The 20,394-nt window shown below is 42.5% G+C and overlaps 1 protein-coding gene across 4 annotated transcripts; it reads right to left on the bottom strand.

Annotated features, from left to right (window-relative positions):
* Window positions 1-1,399: 1,399 nt before the first annotated feature.
* On the bottom strand, window positions 1,400-20,045 carry GGPS1 (geranylgeranyl diphosphate synthase 1). 4 transcript variants are annotated; one of them, XM_082756052.1, is made up of 4 exons: window positions 19,909-20,045; window positions 16,909-17,025; window positions 7,710-7,780; window positions 1,400-3,186 (listed from the first exon to the last, which is right to left on the bottom strand). In XM_082756052.1, exons 2-4 carry the CDS (start codon window positions 16,973-16,975, stop codon window positions 2,425-2,427), a joined length of 900 nt encoding a protein of 299 aa, XP_082612178.1. In that variant the 5' UTR covers window positions 16,976-17,025; window positions 19,909-20,045; the 3' UTR covers window positions 1,400-2,424. The 4 variants fall into 4 exon arrangements, with proteins under 4 accessions (XP_082612178.1, XP_082612177.1, XP_082612179.1 ...); XM_082756051.1 differs by lacking the exon at window positions 19,909-20,045 and adding an exon at window positions 18,986-19,093; XM_082756053.1 differs by lacking the exon at window positions 7,710-7,780 and having other exon boundaries at window positions 19,909-19,927.
* Window positions 20,046-20,394: the final 349 nt, after the last annotated feature.

Here is a 20,394-nt window from a genome sequence, read left to right as displayed (position 1 = left end):
AAAGCGAAGAGCAAAATGCTCAGGAGTGGAGTATTGTTAAGATACACCCCTTCAGAAAATGCTTTCACTACTGGTATCAAAATACCAGACAGCATAGCAAGACAGACTTGCATGGTTTCTTGTTGGTCTAGCTGCCTTTTTTGGGGGGTACTTTTCTCTTCTTACCTTGTGGTTTAAAGGGCCCATAGCTGGAAAGCTTCCAGTGTACCTGCTCTTAAGTTAATGGATGCATGTTTTGGCAAGATACAGTATTAAATACTAGGAGGAGTTGCCAGAATAAACCAAAGAACTGACTACACAGCAGAAATCTTGGTAGAAAAAAGTTTTAAAATAAAAACCCCTACTTCATCAAGAAAGTTTGATTACACAACTATTTACATCCAGCAACTGAACAAAATGAAATGGCACTAAGTGCACTTTGCACTGTACATAGAGTCACTATATCCTAGTTGGCAGAAAGATGTCTTACACAGTAAGGCTAGGAGATTCTCCTGACAATGTTTTTTCATCTCTCCACTGTTGCAACTGATGTTGAATGGTGCTTAAAAACTCCTAAGACATGGCACAAAATAAGCATCGCACTTTGCTGCAGATAGTATTTTTCCAGAAAATACTAAGATTGCACAAGCTTACTACTAAGCACTACAAATTAAGAATGGAAATACAGTCACTGTCATTAATATTAAATAAAAAGATACCCTTCAAATTTAAGCTAGTCAGTCCTAGCAACCAGGCCCACTCAGTGAAGCCTTTTCTTTCTGTGCTTAATCATAGGGCAGAGAGATCCCTCCTCAGCATGCAGATAAAATGAATAAGCTATCATCTATACCCACGTAATGTCTCTGACTAAAAGCAGTCATCCTGAATTTTTTCTTGCTTGATCACTCTTGGAAGACTCCCAAGGCTTGCCGAAGGAAGATGTTATAGCAGCCTTCTTCAGTTAGTTGGGTTGAGGTAATGACTCTCCCTGTTTTCCAGGTAGAGTAAGTGAACATACACACAGAACTACCCTTCAGCTGTTAGAAGCCAAGTACCTCTGGCCATATCTTCTGAGAGTGTGTTATCAGCTTGAAGACACTGCTGATAGCATCAGTCCCACCTTTGATCTGAACCTACATCACAGCAAAACCACATGTCGCTGTGAAGACTAAAGAAACTGAACCTGGTTAAAGCCAGCCCAGCCAAAAAACAAACATTTCTGTATGCGTGTACACACACGAGCAGAGATTTTTGTCACTTACCAGGCCACCCCCCTAATCTAGTTCTCAGTTCAATGCATGCATGCTTACATCATTTCAAAACCAACATTTAAGCAATTAACAAAACTGAAATGTTATTACAGCTTGTAAAACAAAATACCATACTTTGTTTTTTTTGGTTTAACCAAAAGTTACAGAATTTGTCCCTACACAGAGACCTATAACATGCCTCCTGATACAAAATCAGAGCATAGATGTGGTATGAATTATGAATTAACTCCTGGAGAACCCCCCTCAATTAAAAACAGAGATCACAGAGACCTACACCAATCAGTGTCTTAAAGTTACCTGCTGTGAAACCTCATACCATTCCTAATAGCACCTTACTATGTTGCTATTTGCAACAATCTTAAGCATATTACATGCTTAAGATCTAATGCATAGATTTAAGTCCCAGGCTACAAAATATTTGACAGCTTAAAAATCTAAAGCCAGGCAATCAAAGCTATTCACAACAGAGCTGGAACCAGTGGCAAATTCATGCTTTTCTGATGTGATAGAACATTCTCCCTAAGTTAAGCAGAAGTCTCTATAAAGCTGACAGTTCAGTCTAAACATTACTCTCGCTTGGATAAAAAACATTTTCCACAATTTGTATTACCCTGGAAGTATCCTCAGACACTGTACAGGATGTTCACATTAGGATTAAGTGAGGATCCATCTGATCTTCACAACTGTAGTTTATATTTACAATGCAACACTTGTACATGCATTCTGGTTGCAAGTATCTTTTGTTATTTAACATTGCCAATTTTGGTTTACTAGAACATTGCTTAAAAACACACAAGCCACTCAGGTTAATCAGATTAATTTAATATGGAATTTCAGGCAGAAACCTACAGTAGCCTGGTTGAATATGCACCATACTCTGAGAGTTTCAGGGCTGAAGTAACGCCAATGATTGTGTAAAGATCACACAGATTCATGACTTGTTTCAGTTCTAGTACATATGCTTTAACAAAGCCATCTGCAAGCAGTTACAATTAAGACCGTATAGATGATAGGATATATCACAATACTCAGAGGCCAAACTGGTTTCAACAGTAATTACTTGTGTTGCCACATTACAGGAGTTTTAAGTGAGACTGATTATCGCACCTTTCAGATAATCTAGTTACTTTCCCGTTTTAAAAAGCTTCCATTCACCCCCCAAGAGATAAATTTATTAATTTTCAGTTTCTTTGAACATTTTGCTCAGCTGTTCAACTAGTGCTACAAGCTCAGGGTTTCCCCCTAGTGATTCAATTTGTTTATAGGCTTCAGATTCAAGCTCTTTTAACGTATTCCGAGTGTACTCAAATGAACCCACGTTTTCAAGGTAATGCACACAGTATTTTTTTATATCTATGTTTTCTGTCCTTTGGCGTAAAATGTTTTGCACCTGAGTACTTTCAGGTTTTGACCAAATCGCATGAATGGTTGGGAATGAGAACTTGCCCTCAGTTAAGTCTTCACAAAAACTCTTGTTTTCACTGTATTCTTTGGAGTGCAAGTTGGCATAGTCATCTCTTATCTGGAAGAAGAGACCGAGTGTGTTAAGAAGTGGTTTTAAGTCTTCTTTATAATTTGAGAAGAGCTGCATGAGGCCTACAGCCAATCCAAAGAGACCACCTGTCTTTTGTAGTACCATAGCTTTGTATTCAGCTTCTGTAGGACAGGTGTAAGTATCCCTCCAGTAAATATCCAGGCCTTGACCTTTATGGAGTTCCAGCAGCTGACGGGTAAAAACTTTAACAGCATCTGGGTGATTAAGGGTTAAAACCTTCTCTAAGCCAAGGAAATACACATAATTAGCACAGTTGATTACTGATGGAATTCCATAGATACTGTGAGCCACTGGAAAGCCCCGCCGTAGCTTTGAGTTATCTTCAATATCATCCACAAGCAGGCTTGCATTGTGCAACATCTCCGTCACTTCAATGATAACCTATTACAAAAAGAGAAAATTATTATCTCCCACTGCAACTTAACCTCCAGTTTTGAGGAGATTTTATTTACAATAGGAGAAGTTTTAAAGCATGATATTCTTTGTCACCAAGGCTCCCCATTAGACCACTTGTTCTTACTATTAGTTTTATGATTCACTTGATTATCCAGTTCGCCATTTAGTCCTGAACCACCAAATCTGATCACAGGAGCCACTATGTGAATGTATTCCCCAAAGTGTTTCCATGGACCTACTCCACTCTATTGTTGCTACAATACTAAAATAGGCCATGGTCTAGCAGCCATGCAGTGACATATTAGAAACATAAATAGAGCAAAGAAGAAACATGATGTTGTGACAAGTCTAGGTTTACTAATTTGAGATACGCAGCTTATTAGACTCAATAAGCTGTTCACAACATCAAGCTCGGGGCTGGCTATATGCAACAAACAGTAAGCCCTAACGGTTCCAAATCAGGACACTTCAACAAGAACTTGAAGCCTGCCTATGGTTTTCATCGCAGAACTCCTATGCAAGGAGCAGGTATGTTCAGCACCTGCTTAAATTGAAGTAAATTTAGGCATGTAAAACTGCATATGGTATAAACTCATTGCAAAAACAAGTGACAAAGACATCATTTTGAAGCTACTGAGCCAGTCATACTTGCTAGCAACAAGCATTGCACTCAAGCACTCATCAGAACAACTGCTTCTAAAAACCATTAAGGCCATCATTAAATAGCAGCACACAGCTAGTGTGTTTGTACTTGGTGGGTGCTCTAGGAAGCATTAAGAGGGACTTTACTGCTGCAAGCACTTCTTCAGCAGCAAGCCACCTAGTGTTCAGTGACCACTGTCCCTGAAGGTTTTTAAACTGAAATCCTGCAGTCAAATTGTTTGTTTGCCCAAGATAACAACTGTAAGAACAAGCTACTTGAGCACTAACGACTCATCTAGGACTTAGAAGTGAGGACTACTTTGACCTGTAAAGGTACATTGCTGCCCACTAACTTTAAAGTCATGAAGGACAGAGTAATTATAAAAAGCAATTTTGCAATGCCTATTTTTCTGAACATTGGCTTAGTCCATTGTGTCATTTTCAGTACTATCAGGAAAGTTTCCCTATGAATTCATTGGATGAGCCTACTCTAGCATTTCTTGTTAGCCTATTTCATATTGCTTTCAGTTCTGTGAACTTCTGGAGCTTCTAGACATTTAAGGTTGAATTGAAGTAACTTTAATAGTGCTTCATAACTGTTTGAATTATCTTGTGAACTTTCATAAGGAAAAGCAGTGTCAGAAATGCTTTAAGGTTGGAAGTGAGGCAGGAAGAAGTTTAGACAGCAGAAAAAGCTTATTTTCTAGAAGATATCAGGAAATGCATGAGGAAATGAGTAAGACTGCTCTTCATAATGAAAGCAGAAGACCAACACAGAGCACTATGCTTTCTTACAACCCAAGCCCATCTAATCTGTGACCGCTGCAATACCACTTTCAACACCCAGATTTCTATACCTTCTTACCTGCAACAGCTTTAAGTTTTACATGGCCCTGTTCCAGGCCATTTCAGTGCTGTCTTAGAAGAAAGTCAATCTGACAGGTGCTGTATTCTCTAACTCAGAAAGCTGACGTGTCTCAGTGCAGCATAAGATGAGCACTAAAGGATGCAGTAGGTAGAAAAGAGACCACGTGGCTGAGAAAATAGTAAAGTGATGGTAGCCTGTAGTAAAACTTACTACCAAGCAACAGTAGCCTCAACTGTATTCATCTAGATAAACAATATCAAAATTCAGATTTTTAATAGAATACAAGTAACTGGAAGGGAATCAAGCTGCTAGACAACTGGAAAGACTTAAAGTTACAAGAGATGTCAAAGAGGACATGCAGTCACCCTGACTTCAACAGCCTTACATTATTAAAATGAGTACAATTATAGACAAAAGCACTAACAATTTCAGCAAGAGTCAAAGACGACAGGGTCTTGTTTTTGTCCTGAGGTTATTTAGAGAATCACAAACCACTTAAGTGGTAAAACAAACATTAAAGCATCAGTTTTCTTCAAAGATAACTAGAACAAGTGGCCTAAATTTTCAATAATGGTTACATGACTACCTGTTTACAAGTGACAGGTAGAACTGGTTACTTCTGTTCACACCATGGTACTGCAGCTTTAATTATCTATGGAGCTAGAAAAACAACAGACACTCATCATCACTGGTGCTCAGCAAAAGGGTAAGAGGCTATAACTGCAGACTGCAGTGCAGGAGATTCCAGTAGGCCGTAATGGAAAACTTATCATGAAAGGGATTCAGCACTGGAAAAGGTGCCCTGAGAGGCTGCAGAGTCAGATTTTCAAGACTCAGCAAGGCTCTCAGAAGCCTGAAGCAGCTATGGAACAAGTCCTTCTTAGAGCAGGTTTGACCTGGGTAACTACCAGAGATTCCTGCCAATTTGAATTTTGATCTATGATTTCAGACTAAACCCATGCATACAAGTACACAGGTTGCTATAATACATTTGTCTAGCTGGAGACCAGCATAAATCTGGCTAAAGAGTTATATGGATAGATTGGGTTTGTGTGACAAGAGCTTGGCAGCATGAGGGCTGCAGGGGTGGCCTCTGAGAAGTGCCAAGGACCTGCCCTATGGTAGGTAAGAGCCAGCTCCAGCTGGCTCCAAAAGGGATTCAACCATAGCTGAGCCAACAAATGATGATGCTTGTGCTTATGGCAGAACAGATTTAAGAAGGGGGAAAAAAACTGCCATGCAACAGCAGCTGGAAGTGAGAACCACCCTGCAGACCCCCAGGTCAGTGCAGCAGGAGGGCAGGAGGTGCTCCAGGCACACAGCAGCAGTTCCCCTGTGGCCTGTGGAGAGGTCCCTGGTGGAGGAGGCTGTCCCCCTGCAGCCCATGGGTCCCACATGGAGCAGATCTCCACGCTGCAGCCCGTGGAGGAGCCCCCGGTGGAGCAGGTGGATGTGGCCTGGAGGAGGCTGCGGCCCATGGAGAGCCCCCGCAGGAGCAGGCCCCGGGCCGGAGCTGCAGCCTGTGGAGAGGAGCCCATGCAGGAGCAGGGGGTCTGGGGGGAGCTGCCGCCCACCCGTGGGGGACCCGTGCTGGAGCAGTTTGCTCCTGGGGGATGGACCCCATGGTACGGAGCCGTGTGGGAGCAGTGCTTGGAGAGCTGCTGCCTGTAGACAGCCCCCACAGGCTCAGTCCAGGAAGGACGGCATCCCGTGGGAGGGACCCCATGGGGAGCAGGGGAAGAGAGGGACCATGAAGGAGCGGCAGATGATTAAGTGTTACGGACTGACCACAACCCCCATTCCCCTGTGCCACTCAGGAGGAGGAGGCAGAAGATGGATGGGGGGGAGAAGGTAATTTTAGTTTGCTTTTAGTTTCTCACTGCTCTAGTCTGTTAGTAACAGGCAATAAATTATGTTATTCTCCCTACACTGAGACTGTTTTGCCTGTGCAGATAATAGGTGAGCAATGTTCCTGTCCTGATCTCAGCCCTGGAGCCCTTTTCCATTGCATTTCTTTTCCTCTTCCTTTTGAGGAGGGTAGGAGTGAGAGCACAGTTGTAGTAGAAGTTAGCTGTCCATCAGGGTGAAGCCATCACAATGGACAAGGCTGGAAAAAATAAGATTACTAGGAGACTAATGCAGCTTCTTCCTTCACTGTTTAAATTACTTAAGCCATTTTGCTACTCAAGGACTATGAAGTATCACACAAGCAACTGTAAAGAGGACTCCTTCAAACACTAATGGCCTGCCTGACCATTAATGAAATTAGCTAGGTACCAGGTAAGTGTCAAAAAAAAACAACAATGGAAACACTACCAACCATCATAATTCGTTACTTTAATTACTTACATTACCTTGGATACAGAGTACCTTCTGCACCCTAAATAAGCCATTTGGCAAAACTATAGTTGAAGCAAAAGAGGAATTTCACATTTTAGAAGCCAGTGTTTAAACACACAGCTATACATCTTGCACAGATCTGTCCAACAGAGGGAAAAAAGGAATATTCCTGGTCAAATGTTTCTCAATAGAGAGTAAGGACTCTAGACTGTGTAAGAAGTCCACCTAAAAGTCCAAAACAAGTGGTTTATAAAGTTCACTTGACTGCTGGCTTTGATGTTCTTGTATCAAAATAGCAAGAACTTATTCTCAATCACTATGCGTAGTTTACAAGGTAACCATCTAGGTTCTTTCATAAGTCATGGAAAACTCATTGTTAATAACCACAGTGGGTAACAATAGCAACTACTCATCCACAACTCAAAAGGTTGAGCACACTTGAAAAGCAGTGACTGTTCTACACAAGACAAACTGTGGAAATTTTTTCTTTAGTGTTCCACCACAGCCAAAGCTTTGCACTAGTTATTTTGCTGAAGCTGTACGTTATATTTGGAAATTATGTAGCATAAATTATCAGAAGACTTAAACACGTTAACAACAATGCTATTGATATTCTTTGCAGAAAGATAACAGCCCTTTAAAAATAATTAGTGAGTACCTGTATCTTATCTTCTGGAACGTTCAGCCAGTGATTAAAGGCCTGTGACAGTTTGGTTCTCACTTGCTTACCTACAATGAGAAAAAAAACACAAATCACATGAAGTTCATTATTAGACAACAATTTGACTTACGAACTGTAACTGATTTGAGAGCAGTAAGCTGATAAGCATGACCACTTGAAAGGGTAAAATACATTACAGTAAGTTTGTAGCTTGTTTTCTTCATTGTATAAACATTAAAACTCAAGTTGCTGATTGTTGGTAGCATTTCACAACAATGTACATAAACAGTGCTATAAAGCAGGTATTTACATGTTACTATTTAGTTTTGGCTGTTTAAAGTGATCTTGAGTCTGAGTCTGTCAGTAACCTGTATGGATCAGCTTGCTACCTCTGAAAGCAAGTTTGCAAGTTTACCTAGTCTGCCAGGCACATTGACTTTGTGTAAGATTAGAAAGTTTGAAAAAAATTTTTAAAACTATGATTCATTATTTGTTCAAGATGTGTACTTGCTGAATATTTATTTCCTCTCCGTTATCAAGTCTTTCTACTGTAGTGCTCTTCATCTGCTACTGACTTTGTAAAGATATAGTGACATGTGACATACTTACTAAATAACTCTAAACAACCTAGTTCTGAACAGAACTTTCCAAGATTTCAGACATTTATCTTATACTCTAAAAGTTCACCTATTCATAACGGGATGTTCTGTTTTTGCTAACTCTAGTTTGGCAGAGAACCAGGCAGCCACCTATTTCAGAGAAACAACAGACAAGATTACAAGTACAAATTTGGTATTAATATAAGTATTACTGTTCATTCCAGATAAATTTTACCTGAAGGAGATGATTTTTAAAGTAAGTTAACCCATGTTAACAAGTTAATCTTGCCTATAAATTATCGATGCCAGCTTTCTTTAATAAATTGCTAAGGGTTGTGTACAAATATTTATCCAGTGTGTTTATTGATCTTTACTGAACAATTTCATATTGATCAGTCACTCTCTACCCACACAGGCCTTGCAGCTTCAAACTTTAAGAGGGCTCAGCTGAGCTTCAGATCTTCAAGTAACAGCAAAACGTGTTGACACAGAGAACTTGCATACATAGCTTGTATCAACAAGGTTTCTGGAAGCAGTTTCCAACAAACCTCAAAGCAGTGCAACCTAGATAGCGGGTTCCATATTACTCCAAGACCTACTGAGAGACATAACCCAGGAATGATTCCGCAATATCAGCGCTCACGTTAATGATGCCATCCTGCCCACAGCACTGAAGAAGTTGCAACATCTGAATCCTTCCCCAAGGCTTCTCTGTATTGCTGTGTGACCAGCACATACAGAACAGAGTAACTAATGTGGATAGATTCTCTCACAATCATATACTGTAGAGAAATCAGAACGGATTTCTCCTCTTCTATCACACCACCAAGGTCTGTGGTTTGGGTTCTACAGTGGGGGGTGGTAACCATCCTCATTTGCTCCAAGGGCTTCAATTTTTGCTTGGTTCTCAAATAGGTGTTCACTATTTCCTAACAAAAAACAAAAGGAGAAGGTGACAGATGTGACTAATGAAAAAGCATTTATTTCCCAGGAGCTCTGGCTTCTGGCTGTGCCCTATGGGAAGGGGCACTTTTACCCAGACATACACTGCCTTTGGCTCACATTCTCCATTTGTTTTCTCTGTTCAGTTTTAAATACTAATAGCTTTTTGCAGAAGGGAGGGATTACTTTGTTTCTGAAACAGCACAACAGATATCTTAAGTTTCTCATGCCAGACTTATTCTCTATCAGGACAATAAGTATCTAGTTCTATTTTTTAAACCTGTGCATTTAAATCAATAATTCACTGACTTAAGTTCACCATTTTAACATGGGTAACCAGAGCTCAAGTTTGAATGCAAAATTAGAGTAGCACCCAAGAGTTTTAAAATATCTTACATTAGCTAAGCACCATCACTAGTTCAAGTTAAAACTGCTTCTGACAGCAATAGCTCCTGCAGATGTCAAGGATTTGAAATACTACCAACATTCAGACTTTGCTCCTCTTCTTTCCTTCCCACCCACCATGTGGGTGGATCAGATTTTGGCCAAATCCGTTCCCTGCCTTACTGCATATTCATGACCACCAAATACTGCACAAAGCAGGGTCAAGACTCCCTGCATCCAAGGCTCAACTCATGCAATTAAAAAAAAAAAGTTAACCAAAGAGGAAATAATCACTCAAGTATTGAATGTAACTGTTACAGACATCTGCCAAATTGTACAGCTTGCCAGGTAAGCGTAAACAAATATTTTAGTACATCCATAAGGAAAACTAGTCAGAGATAATATCACATTAAGAAAGCATACCTCATCTACAGCTGGTTACTCACTTCTGGATTAAGGAAAAAAAGTAGCTGTTGCATCAATATAAGCATTAGGCAACTTAATTCTGTTTTTCTAAATACATTTCCTAGAAAATACACTTACGGAGTGCTAGATACTCAGTAACAAGTTTTATTTCATCATGAGGTACATAACTACTAGCATGTAATCCAAATGGACTGTTAATATATACACAGTGGATTTGGCCATTTAGCTCCTCAGTGTAGACTGCATTTGAATTGTTAGACTTGTCTGCCCTGTTCTAGCGAGGCTGTCTAGACACTGACTATTAAAGGAAAAGAACACTATCTATATAGCGAAGCATTAATCTTTTCTTTTACAGGTGCAGATTTGCTTTTGTGAGCCCCATTATTGCTTCATAAATGCTACTGTATCTTGTTCTGAAGTCGATCCTAGCAGGTCTATTTGATGTTACAGCAATTTTCCATATGCATGTTTTATGCCTACAGTCACACTATGATGACAAGAGACCAAACCCCTTCAACACTTCATGCAGTAAGACTCCATTCTTGGCCTCCAGCCCTCCCTTCAGACTAGATGGCCTATAGATGCGAGGACAAAATTAGATGGAGTAAAACTTACCACCACCATAATTACTCATTTTCCACTGTTATGCATCACAACCCCCTTGACTAGTCTAAGCAGACTCTTGTACAACTGAAGACTATCCAGATCTAGCTTCCAAAAATTCTTCTAGCTACTGTATTCAGCCATAATTATAGACAGTACTGCAACAGCTTTTTAAAAAATTTACGCTAAATGCACTGTTTGATCTGCTGAAGATCCTAATACCACCCCAATCAAGCAAAAACTATGCAAAACTTGTTTTCTCATTAGTAATGTGGGGTGGAAAACAAGGTAGGAAAAAATATTTCAAACCTAATAGCCCCACTCTGACGAGATAGGTAACTTATATTAAAATAATTTATAGGGATAAGAATGTAAAGTCATCATCCTAGAAACAAAGATTCAGTTAAATTAGAGGGGTCACACTGAGGACAATCCCTCCCACCTATTTAATCACATAAGAGAAGCTTCTCTAGAATCAGACTGGCTACACATGTGTTTATATCTACATGATTGTTCTCCTGATAGAGCACAGACCCAGAGCTCATAGACCTCCTGCTCCAGACAGGCTGCTGATCAGTATTTCTTTACACATGCTGCATTAAAGTGACCTCAAACTGTGCCCTTAAGGCAGCACCCCCACTTAGAGTGAGGGTATGTGAAACAGATCGAACAGCATGGGGAAGAGCAGAGGGACTATTAACCTAGCCCTCATTAGAGCCTCACTAAGCTAATTCAACTCATTACCCCAGCAGAAAGCTGACTGCTTTTTGCTAGGCTAGCTTTCTGCCAGCCTTATGTACTGAGTCAGCTTCTAAAGCAGGTCTGCCAGAGTTAGTACAGGCTAAGCAGCAGATGCTGAGAGCTGGGGGAAAGGGGCAGCACCCTTATGGATGAAGCAAGCTATTATATTACCTCAGCTGCATTGTGCACTTCCATGTTTAGCTCTGTCCTCTGATGGGTTAGGGCTAAACGGGTCCCTGACCAGACCTCCCCACACGGCTACACTGCAGCCAGCACGCAGGCAAAGAGAGCAAGCCCATCCCTTTAAACCTGGGCAGCCACTTGGGACAGATCACAGCCCCTGCAGGATTGTCTAGCTTAAACTCCCACCCCATTCAAAATAGGGTTAACTAGTCCAAGGCTGCGATTCTTTTTGCCTTGTTTCCTCCTCTCACGATCCTGAATGCCACCATCCCGTGGTCACTGCAGACACAGCTGCCCCCAGCCTTCACATCCCAACCAATTCTTTGTTTTCGAAGTGTCAAGTCCAGCAAAACGCCTTCCCTCACCAACTCATCAGTCCTTGATGCATTCCAGAAACCTCTGGGATTGCCTTAGTGCATTGCTTCTTCTACTAGATATTGAGGTAGAAGTCTCTCATGAGGACAAGGGCCTGCAAAGGAGGCTTCTTCCAGCTGTGTGGAGGCTTCATCTACTTCTTCCTGATCAGATGGCCTATAACACAGACCCACCATAGTGTCACCCATATCAATCTGCCCTCTGATCTTGAGCCTGTTGAGAGTTTATGGGTTAATCTAACCCAAGGCAGAACTCTGTGCAGTTCAGTTGCTCTTTCACATAAACAGGCAATTCCCATTCTTTGCCATCCCAGCCTTTCTAGACAGTCCATATCCACCTGCAGCTCTCCAGCTATTCCACATCCAATATCCCAATGAAATCACAGGCCTGCAGCTTCATGCAGACATCTAACTTCTCCTATTTATTCCACATGCATTTGCATACAGGCACTTGAGAGTCACCCAGTCCTACAGATTCCCTGGTAGGAGTGAGAGCTTCCTGCATCACACTGCCCTGTTATCACTTCCTTATTTGAATGCACACATCTGGGGTGGACTTCTGTCAGCTTTGTTCTGTTAATTACAAAGTCTCTTGTCCACATCAGATTATACCCTTTGCTTGCCAGTTCATCACTTCCTTGATTTATTTTGGGTACTCTTATTTAAATTGAAGTGATAATGGAAGAATAACTTCTCATCAGGTCAGTCAGCCAGTGCCAACTCAGGTTGGTGGATCCCACCTCCTCCTAGTAGTCATCGATGCACAAAAGGAGCCCCATGATCATAAAACCCAAATCCCTGCTGTTAATGTCAACAGTGTGACTAACTGGTTGTTAACAGAAAGGATCGGCTTATTCTTCTTGAATATGAGAGGAGGGGAGAAGAGCTTAAGGAGAAAAAAAACAAACACTTGGTCTCCTATGCCCATCCCTCACTCCAAAAGCCATGTAGTCGTGTTTGATAAGCCCCACATGTCCCCAGCTATATCCACTGGTTCTCAAATGGAAGAGGCACAGGGTTCAGTAGCCTTAGGATGAAACACCCCTTGGTATTCTCTCCAGAACATCCCTGACCCAAGCTGTCCAGAAGCAGCATGCCTCTGCAAGGTAACAGAGGAACAGGAGCCTCCCCACTACTGGCACTTGCTGTCAGCCTGGAGCTGTGCCATACACAGATCTAGCCATTTGTTTTCTTCTGGTGCACTAAACTTACCTGACAATTGCGTATCTTCATGATGAACAAGAATCTTTCCTGGTGCCAGAAGCCATGAGCTCCCAGCTTTCACCATTGCACAAGCCTCCATTTTCCAACCTGTTATGCACTCTTCTTGCCCCTCCTTCAGTGCATTCAGGGTCTTGAACCTGAAGGACCTTCAGAGGATCCTGCCAATCTAATTATCTCTAATGCTGTGCAACCTGCTGACCCTCTTCCACTGCTGATTTGCTTGGTGGAAGCAAATTTGACCATTATATCTTTTGGGGGCTGGAACAGTACTTTCTCCTGGCCCGGTGGGATTCCTAGGCATCTCTGCAGTACAAGACCTGGAGAGATGCCACCTCCCTCAGGAACACAGCCCAGATTGAGGCTGCTGATGTGTAAGGTGTATTTGTTCCACTGGTAAAGATGATGCCCTGTGGCACATCACCACCATTCCTAAGTGCGCGTACCATGTTCTCAGTTTCTAGTCTCCTTCTACATGAACTGCTGCGCAGAACTACATCTGTTGGCTGCCTGTTAGCTCTATTCTCTTTTAGAGGAGATCAAAAGAGTGGAAAAAAAATAATAGATGCTATTAAAAAAAAAAATCTGTTTCAGTACGTTTGAGAGGCTACTGTCAAAGTAAAGCATCACCTTCGTCTTGCTACTGCTGCTTCAAAAATCCTTCACCAAGCTGGCTAAGTTCAACAACTGAGCAGAAAAATATGAAAAAAAGACCAAAAGCCAGTCTTGATTGTTTAGCAAGCCAACTAAGCCCAGGAAAGACTGAAGCCAAGACCAGAGCAATGCACATGAAAGGGAAGATGCAGAGTTGTGAATAGGATTGGAATCTATCCTTTTCAATAGCAAGCCCATATGCTCCTTAGGGCTGCAAAAACAGCTACTGCTGTTAACTTAGCTACTCCGAGATGAAAGATTCTTCCTCATCTGCGTGAATTTAAGGCAAATCACATTATTGGCATTTGTGAAATTTATTTCTGCTTATTGCACTTTGTTTACCCAAGTAAAGGGCAGAATACTAGACTCAGAGTATGGCAATTTTATGTTCTACTACTGAAATATTTTACAAGAAAAGTTACTGTTTCAAGATGTATGCTTCTCCCAGGGACTAAATTCTGTTAATTAATGTTTATTCCATCATTAGGATACTAACCGTTAAAATTGCAACACAAAAAAAAGACTTAAGCCCTGTAATTTTTCTAGCCTAGTGTCATAAACCCAAGCTTGTATGTTCCTTTAACTTCTAAGTATCACCTCAGTTACCATTAAAATCCTATTTCATTAATGGCAAGCAGAATAATCAAGTTTATCTTTTTTGAGAGATTAACCCTTAACATAAGAGCTTGTATTCTTACACTACAGGCAACATTAGCAGACATTTTTCAAACCATCTCAATACAGTTACACAATTCTTGTTTATGTAAGAGTTTTGATATGCATCTAACTTCAAGTTTTCACAGGTTACTAAACCACTTGGAGACTGTGTTTTTCAACTGGTCCTACAAGATAAGCAACTGGATATATTGAAGGGCCATAATTGTACATATCTGACTGAACTGAGCTTTCTCCAGAAGCCTCTCAGAGCTCCAGGTGATCCAAGAGAGAAACAGCTCTTTGGCATCACCCTTGTGCCACGCCACAAACTGGACAAAAGATAACTATTCTGCCTGCCAAGTTTTCCAGCAGGTTAGGTGATTGATGCTACCTAATCATCTGGTTAGTGAGCTGAGAAGTGGCATGAGTTAAGATGCGGGAGAATACTGCCAGAAGGAAGATGGAATTAAACCTCCTCTTTCAGCAGAAGCTTGTTAGATTAGCTCAGGCATCTCATCTGGGCTCCACCCTAATTATGAACTGCTAGCATATGCCTCATTTTTCCCTTCACCAAGCATCGGTGCTCATACTGATGCCAAGGCTCACACAAGTAGCTGGCTCCTACTGATCTGTGTTTGGCATAGCTGACTTAGGGCAAAGCCAACATTTCAAAAACCAGTCAACATCCAGCTATATGATTGTGAACACTTACTGCTTCCACTGTTACTCCATAACAGCTTTCCACAGGCACGCGACATTTACCTGTCTACCTTAGGAGAATTCTCCCATTCCGAATTACACCACCATTCCTACATGGTGTATCTTGTCTCTCACCTTCCCCAAAACATAAATTCACAAGAGATCAACATGTTTCAGCAGACAGATTTATGATATTTTAGCAGGACAGGACAAAGTGCTTGCACCGTTCATCAATAAGTCTATAAGCCATCAAGATAGAGTGATTAGGGTTGAACACACCATGAAGTACAGGAGTTCAGCCACAGGAACGAAGGTGGGAAGGTTAAACCAGATGCATCATGTAAGTGAAAGCTAATTGAAGAGCTATTAGTCAAGCACTTATGCCTACAGGAGGTTGTTTTCTTTGTCTTGACACTTTTTTTTTTTTTAATCTTGTGCATATTTGCTACTAGGTAGCTGAGCTTTCTTTTCCAGCAGCTACAATTTCTTAAAAGGAAAAAAAAAAAGCAGCTAAAAACACAGAGGGGTTATGATATACCATGTTTATGTCAGATAAACATACTAAAGAAAAACCCTCCTTTAAGATGGTGTTGGAGAAGTTTCTTCAGGACCAGCTCTTAGAAAGCTCTCTGGAATATCATAGATTGATTCTCAAATAAGTCTTCTAGCAAAATAACCACCCAGTTTCACATAACAAAATGAAAAATACTGTGAGGAAACAGGAAAAACTTTCTGGCATTATCAAAAGGAGTGTTACTGCCAAATTCTTTCCTTCTCTACTTTTTCAACTCAAGTAGTACTAGCTGCCAAGAACATGCAATCATTAACGTAGACAAGATGCTCGTGATATTTGTAAAGATGAATAATGAATTTCAATATGCATGGGTTAAAGACCCACCCTGCTGATAATATAGGTCTTGTTGCAGATGTACAAAGCCAGTTAGTACTGTACCTGTGATTAGTTACGCTGTTTGCCTAGACAGGTCTCCCATCCCCAGTCAGATATCATTTTGGTCAGGGTTACTTTCCTTAAATACTTACCAAATTTTGCATATTTGTTAGTTCCCCCAGTATTTGATACAAGCTGGGCAGAGCCTTCTAGCTGGCATGCCTATACATTAATTCTCTCACAAACTGCCTCCTCCATTCTGCTAATATAGCTGCTATTCAAGAAGAGAAACTTTATCTCGATGTGTTGCTGGTGACCTAACACCAGACAGGGACTGGCAGATTCTCTGGTAAGTGAAGCAACCCAGAGACAGCCAAAATCAGCCCAAAACAAGCCTGGCTCTACACATACCAGGGTGAAGACATAACATAAAAGCAGCTATTTCAAACATATACACACAATCCATCAAGCCTAGTACAGCAAGCAGATGAACTCTGGGCTGGCAGTGTTTCACTCTTCAAAAATGGAATCGTGTCTTCAGTGCTTGCCCAGTTCCAGTAAGTCAGCGACTCTGAATGGAAGACAGAGCAAATGCAAGACAACTATCTGTGTTCTAACAGACAGGCTCAGCTGCCACTGTACCAGTTTCACCAAAAGGACAATTTCACGAGAGAAATAAAAACAAACTAACACTTTTTCAACAGTTTTAATTAATTGTAACTCCACAAATCAAGAATGGATAAACTTCTTGGCATATATTTCCTAGGAAAGAAAAAGATGTTAGAAAACAATTTTGATATTTAAAAGAGTAAAAGCAAACTTGCCTGGTAGTTGAAGTAAATACTGGTATGGCTCTAGGATTCTTTTAGATGTTTCATCGTTCCCATCCATGTCTTTATTTGATAAGAGGTAGTTCACTCTTAAAGAACGGGTTGTGAACACTATTTAAATGGAAAAAAAAAAGTGGAATTAACAAAATAAAGGAGCATACAAATATAAAAAGTCAATGACCTCTAGGCTAGGTGCATGTGCTACAGTTTTGAACATGACAGTGACTACTACCTTTACTATACAAGAAGTTTCCCGAATGGCAGTTAGATGAGAAGCAAGCATGTTTTAAATACAGCTTTCTTTAATTATTCATGAATAGCTTAAGCCAACTCCTAGCCTTTTAGCTTACTTTGACTTTTGTACATATTAGAGGGCTCAGACGACAGACAAATACTTAAAACATCAGCATTCACAACAATGGAGCTCCACCGTAAGGAGTTAGAGAAGACATTCAATATATACAAAACCTCATACAACTAATAGGATTAGACCTCCCTGTGCTCTTTCACCACAGGAAAATGCAGATGCCTAAGAGCAGAAGCTACACCTTACTCCAAGGCAACCTAAACAAGCTGAGCACTAGCTTGAGCCTTTTGACAGGTTCCTTCATCACGACGGATGTTTTGGAGGACAGGAACACACTGCTTTCCTACTAAGCACACAGACATCTGCACACACTTTCCCGTATGCTATATACATTATACTCTCACAGTAAATCTTTTAAGATCCACTCCCTTCATAGCTCAACAATTATCTATTGATTGTTTTTTAGTTCACATCCTTATGGTCATCCATATTTGCATTTTTCCCCCAGACTATTTTCTGTAATGGATTCTCTCTCCTTTCACCTCTAGCCTTCCTTGCTGCACTGCAGATACAGCAGCTCAAAACAATTCTTCTAATGTCATTTTAAGACAGGAACTGCAGCAGTAGCGTAACGTCTCATGCTACTTCAGCATCATTTCTTAGCTGTTTAGCTAGCATCCAGGAAAGAATGCATTTTTCCCTCCTCTTGGAGCAATTAAGTAGTTTTGTAAGTTACCAATAAAAATAATTATTTTAAAGTGACTTTAGAAGTACAGACTGGTGCATTTTTAACATTGGTACATGAAGAGGAGTGGTTGACACGAGTGAAATACAGTATATTCCACTCTTTCTCAGAGTCCAGCAATAGGTTTCCCATCAACTCAAAGGATCAGCATTCAAAGTTATCACTTCCTCTTAAGCTACTTAGACCTGGTATTCCTCAACACTCAGGAGCTTTCCCTTCCAGTGGCAGCTCCATCAGTTCCTGTCTTTGGGTCCCATTCCCACCCTCTGGACCCACAAATATTTGTAGCAGTACAAACTTGGGAACTAATCTGCATAAGTAACTACTTGCAAAGCTTAGGCTTGGATCAATTCCTTTATCTGGTTCACGGCATATGTTAACCCAATTCATCAACACTTCAGGGGCAAGAAATGCTATTTAAGCACACGCAGTTGCTACTGCAATCCTTGTAAGACAGGACCTTTCTGGAAAGCTTTGCAGTTTCTTAGCAGTAACACCACAATAAGAATTACAGCCTTCCCATCTTACCCCGTGGTGTGCCAGCACAACAGGCTGTCAGGCCACAATAATCAAAGCTGGGCTTATCTGACACCCTCAGCTCCCTGTTGTTCCTACCTTACTGGTACAGCTCCAGAGACAGGAACTGCTTTCAAGCTAGGGCTGCCACTAAGAACACCAGCTGTAAAACTGCACCCTACACACCAAGCATAAGTCTCAAAGGATTTCAGTGAGGAAGTGAAACAAAAAATGCTCATCACAGCCCATCCCCAGACGTTCTAAGGAGAATGAGATGCTCATAGAGTTGGATATAGAGATGCTATCAAGTTAGCCACCCTCCCGTGACAATTAATCATCAAAAAGCCACAGGGAGGGTTTAGAACTGAAAGTGCTCAGCTAGGGGAAATGTTGGGGTTGAATTCCTTCTGTGTGAGGGTTTTCCACTAACACTGAGCCTACAAGGGTTGGGCAGTTAGCACACATTGTAGCAGCACAAAACAAAGAATGTGAAGATTACTCACCGGTCATTGCCCTGACAAACTTCTTAGAAGTAAATGTTAGAGCTCTTCCTCCCCCCTCAGGGAACGAGGAGGTTTCTTCCCTGTCCATAGGGCACTAACACAGTACTCAAAAATCCCCATCCAACTGAAAACTGACTAGCATCACACAGCAAACTTCCAGGCACTACTAACAGGAATCCTCCCAAACGCTGCTCATTGCAAGATAAATTAATCAGGCACTTGTCCCACAAATGCCAAAACTTTATCATTGTTATGATTAAAGCAGAAAAGCATTACAGCTTACTGTTGAGCTTCATTTTTTGTTTTTAAATAGAGCAAAAAAAGGCCTGCCAGTGGTGGCAACTTGAAACCACGGTGGTCAAGCTTTCCTGGGCTGTTATGCTACCTGAAAAATGACCTAAGGAAGTTACTGTAAGAAAAAGAAGAGAGGTGATCCCTCATAAGAGGGATCTAGACGTCTAATGTACCCACAGAAACAAGGACGGTGAGGAGAACTGCCCCAAAACTTATAGGAAGAAGGGAAACTCAATGAAGACACCTAAATGAAGGCACCCACAAAGGTCTATATGGCAGAGTACCGTCGAGTATGAGACTTTGCGGAGAGCAGAAACATCACTGAAGCTACCACGCTTAACACACTTGGTACGGAGGGCTCCTGCCCGAAGGGCTGCCCAGCTCCCCGCGGGATTTCAGCAGCCGCAGAAACTTCCCTGGAGCCGCTCCCAGCCGCCGCTCAGCCCCTCCTGAGGCACAGGGGAACCGCAGGCCCCCAGCCGCCCCCCCCCAGGGCTCCGCGCACCGGCTCGGGGCTCCCAGCGCCATCTTAGGGCGAGGGGACCCCCCCGGGACCCCCCTCCCGAGCCGCCGCCGCCAGCCCCGGCTCCCCGCAGCCCCCGGAGCGCCCCCCGCTCCCCGCCGCTCACCTCAGGCCGCCGCCAGCCCGCGCAGCCCCGCCCGGCCCGGCCCGGCGGGAGGGAGGCAGCGCTGAGGGAGGGGGGGAGGCAGCGCCGCCCCCTTCCGCCCCGCCGGGCGCCACCTTCGCCTCTTGGGGGAAAATGCGCCACCGGAGCCGCACCGCGCATGCGCCGGCCCAGCCCCCTCCTGCCATTAGCATTCGGCTGGGGCCCCGGCCCCGCGCGGCGGCGGCGGCGCGCGGTGCGCGCTGGGATGTGTAGTCCGCGCCGGGAGCGCGCTGGCTGAGGGAACCCGGGGAGGGAGGCGCGGGGGGACTGCGTTACCCGTGAGCCTCCGCGGCGCCGAGTCTCAGTTTCCATAGAAGTGGAGAAAAATGACGTCAGTATTTCCGACGCGGCGGCCAATGGGGCCGGGGGGGGGGCGGGCCGTGCGGGCCGCGGCCCAATGGAGGTGGGCGGGGAGAGGGGCGTGGCCCGGCCCGTCCGGCCGTCAGT

Source organism: Aythya marila, assembly GCF_965140915.1.
Source record: "Aythya marila genome assembly, chromosome: 3".
In the NCBI taxonomy this organism is placed as follows: Eukaryota; Metazoa; Chordata; class Aves; order Anseriformes; family Anatidae; genus Aythya; species Aythya marila.
This window is presented reverse-complemented; position numbering and strand designations above follow the sequence as displayed.

Bases quoted from the DNA above. Each gene is read 5' to 3' on its own strand.
- GGPS1 (XM_082756051.1), bottom strand. From the start codon at position 19,073: ATGGACAGGGAAGAAACCTCCTCGTTCCCTGAGGGGGGAGGAAGAGCT. The intron at 7,781-16,908 runs GCAAGTTTGCTT...TTCTCATTGTAG, and splicing joins GTATTTACTTCAACTACCAG to GTAAGCAAGTGAGAACCAAA. The intron at 3,187-7,709 runs GTACTCACTAAT...TTTTTGTAATAG, and splicing joins TTCCAGAAGATAAGATACAG to GTTATCATTGAAGTGACGGA.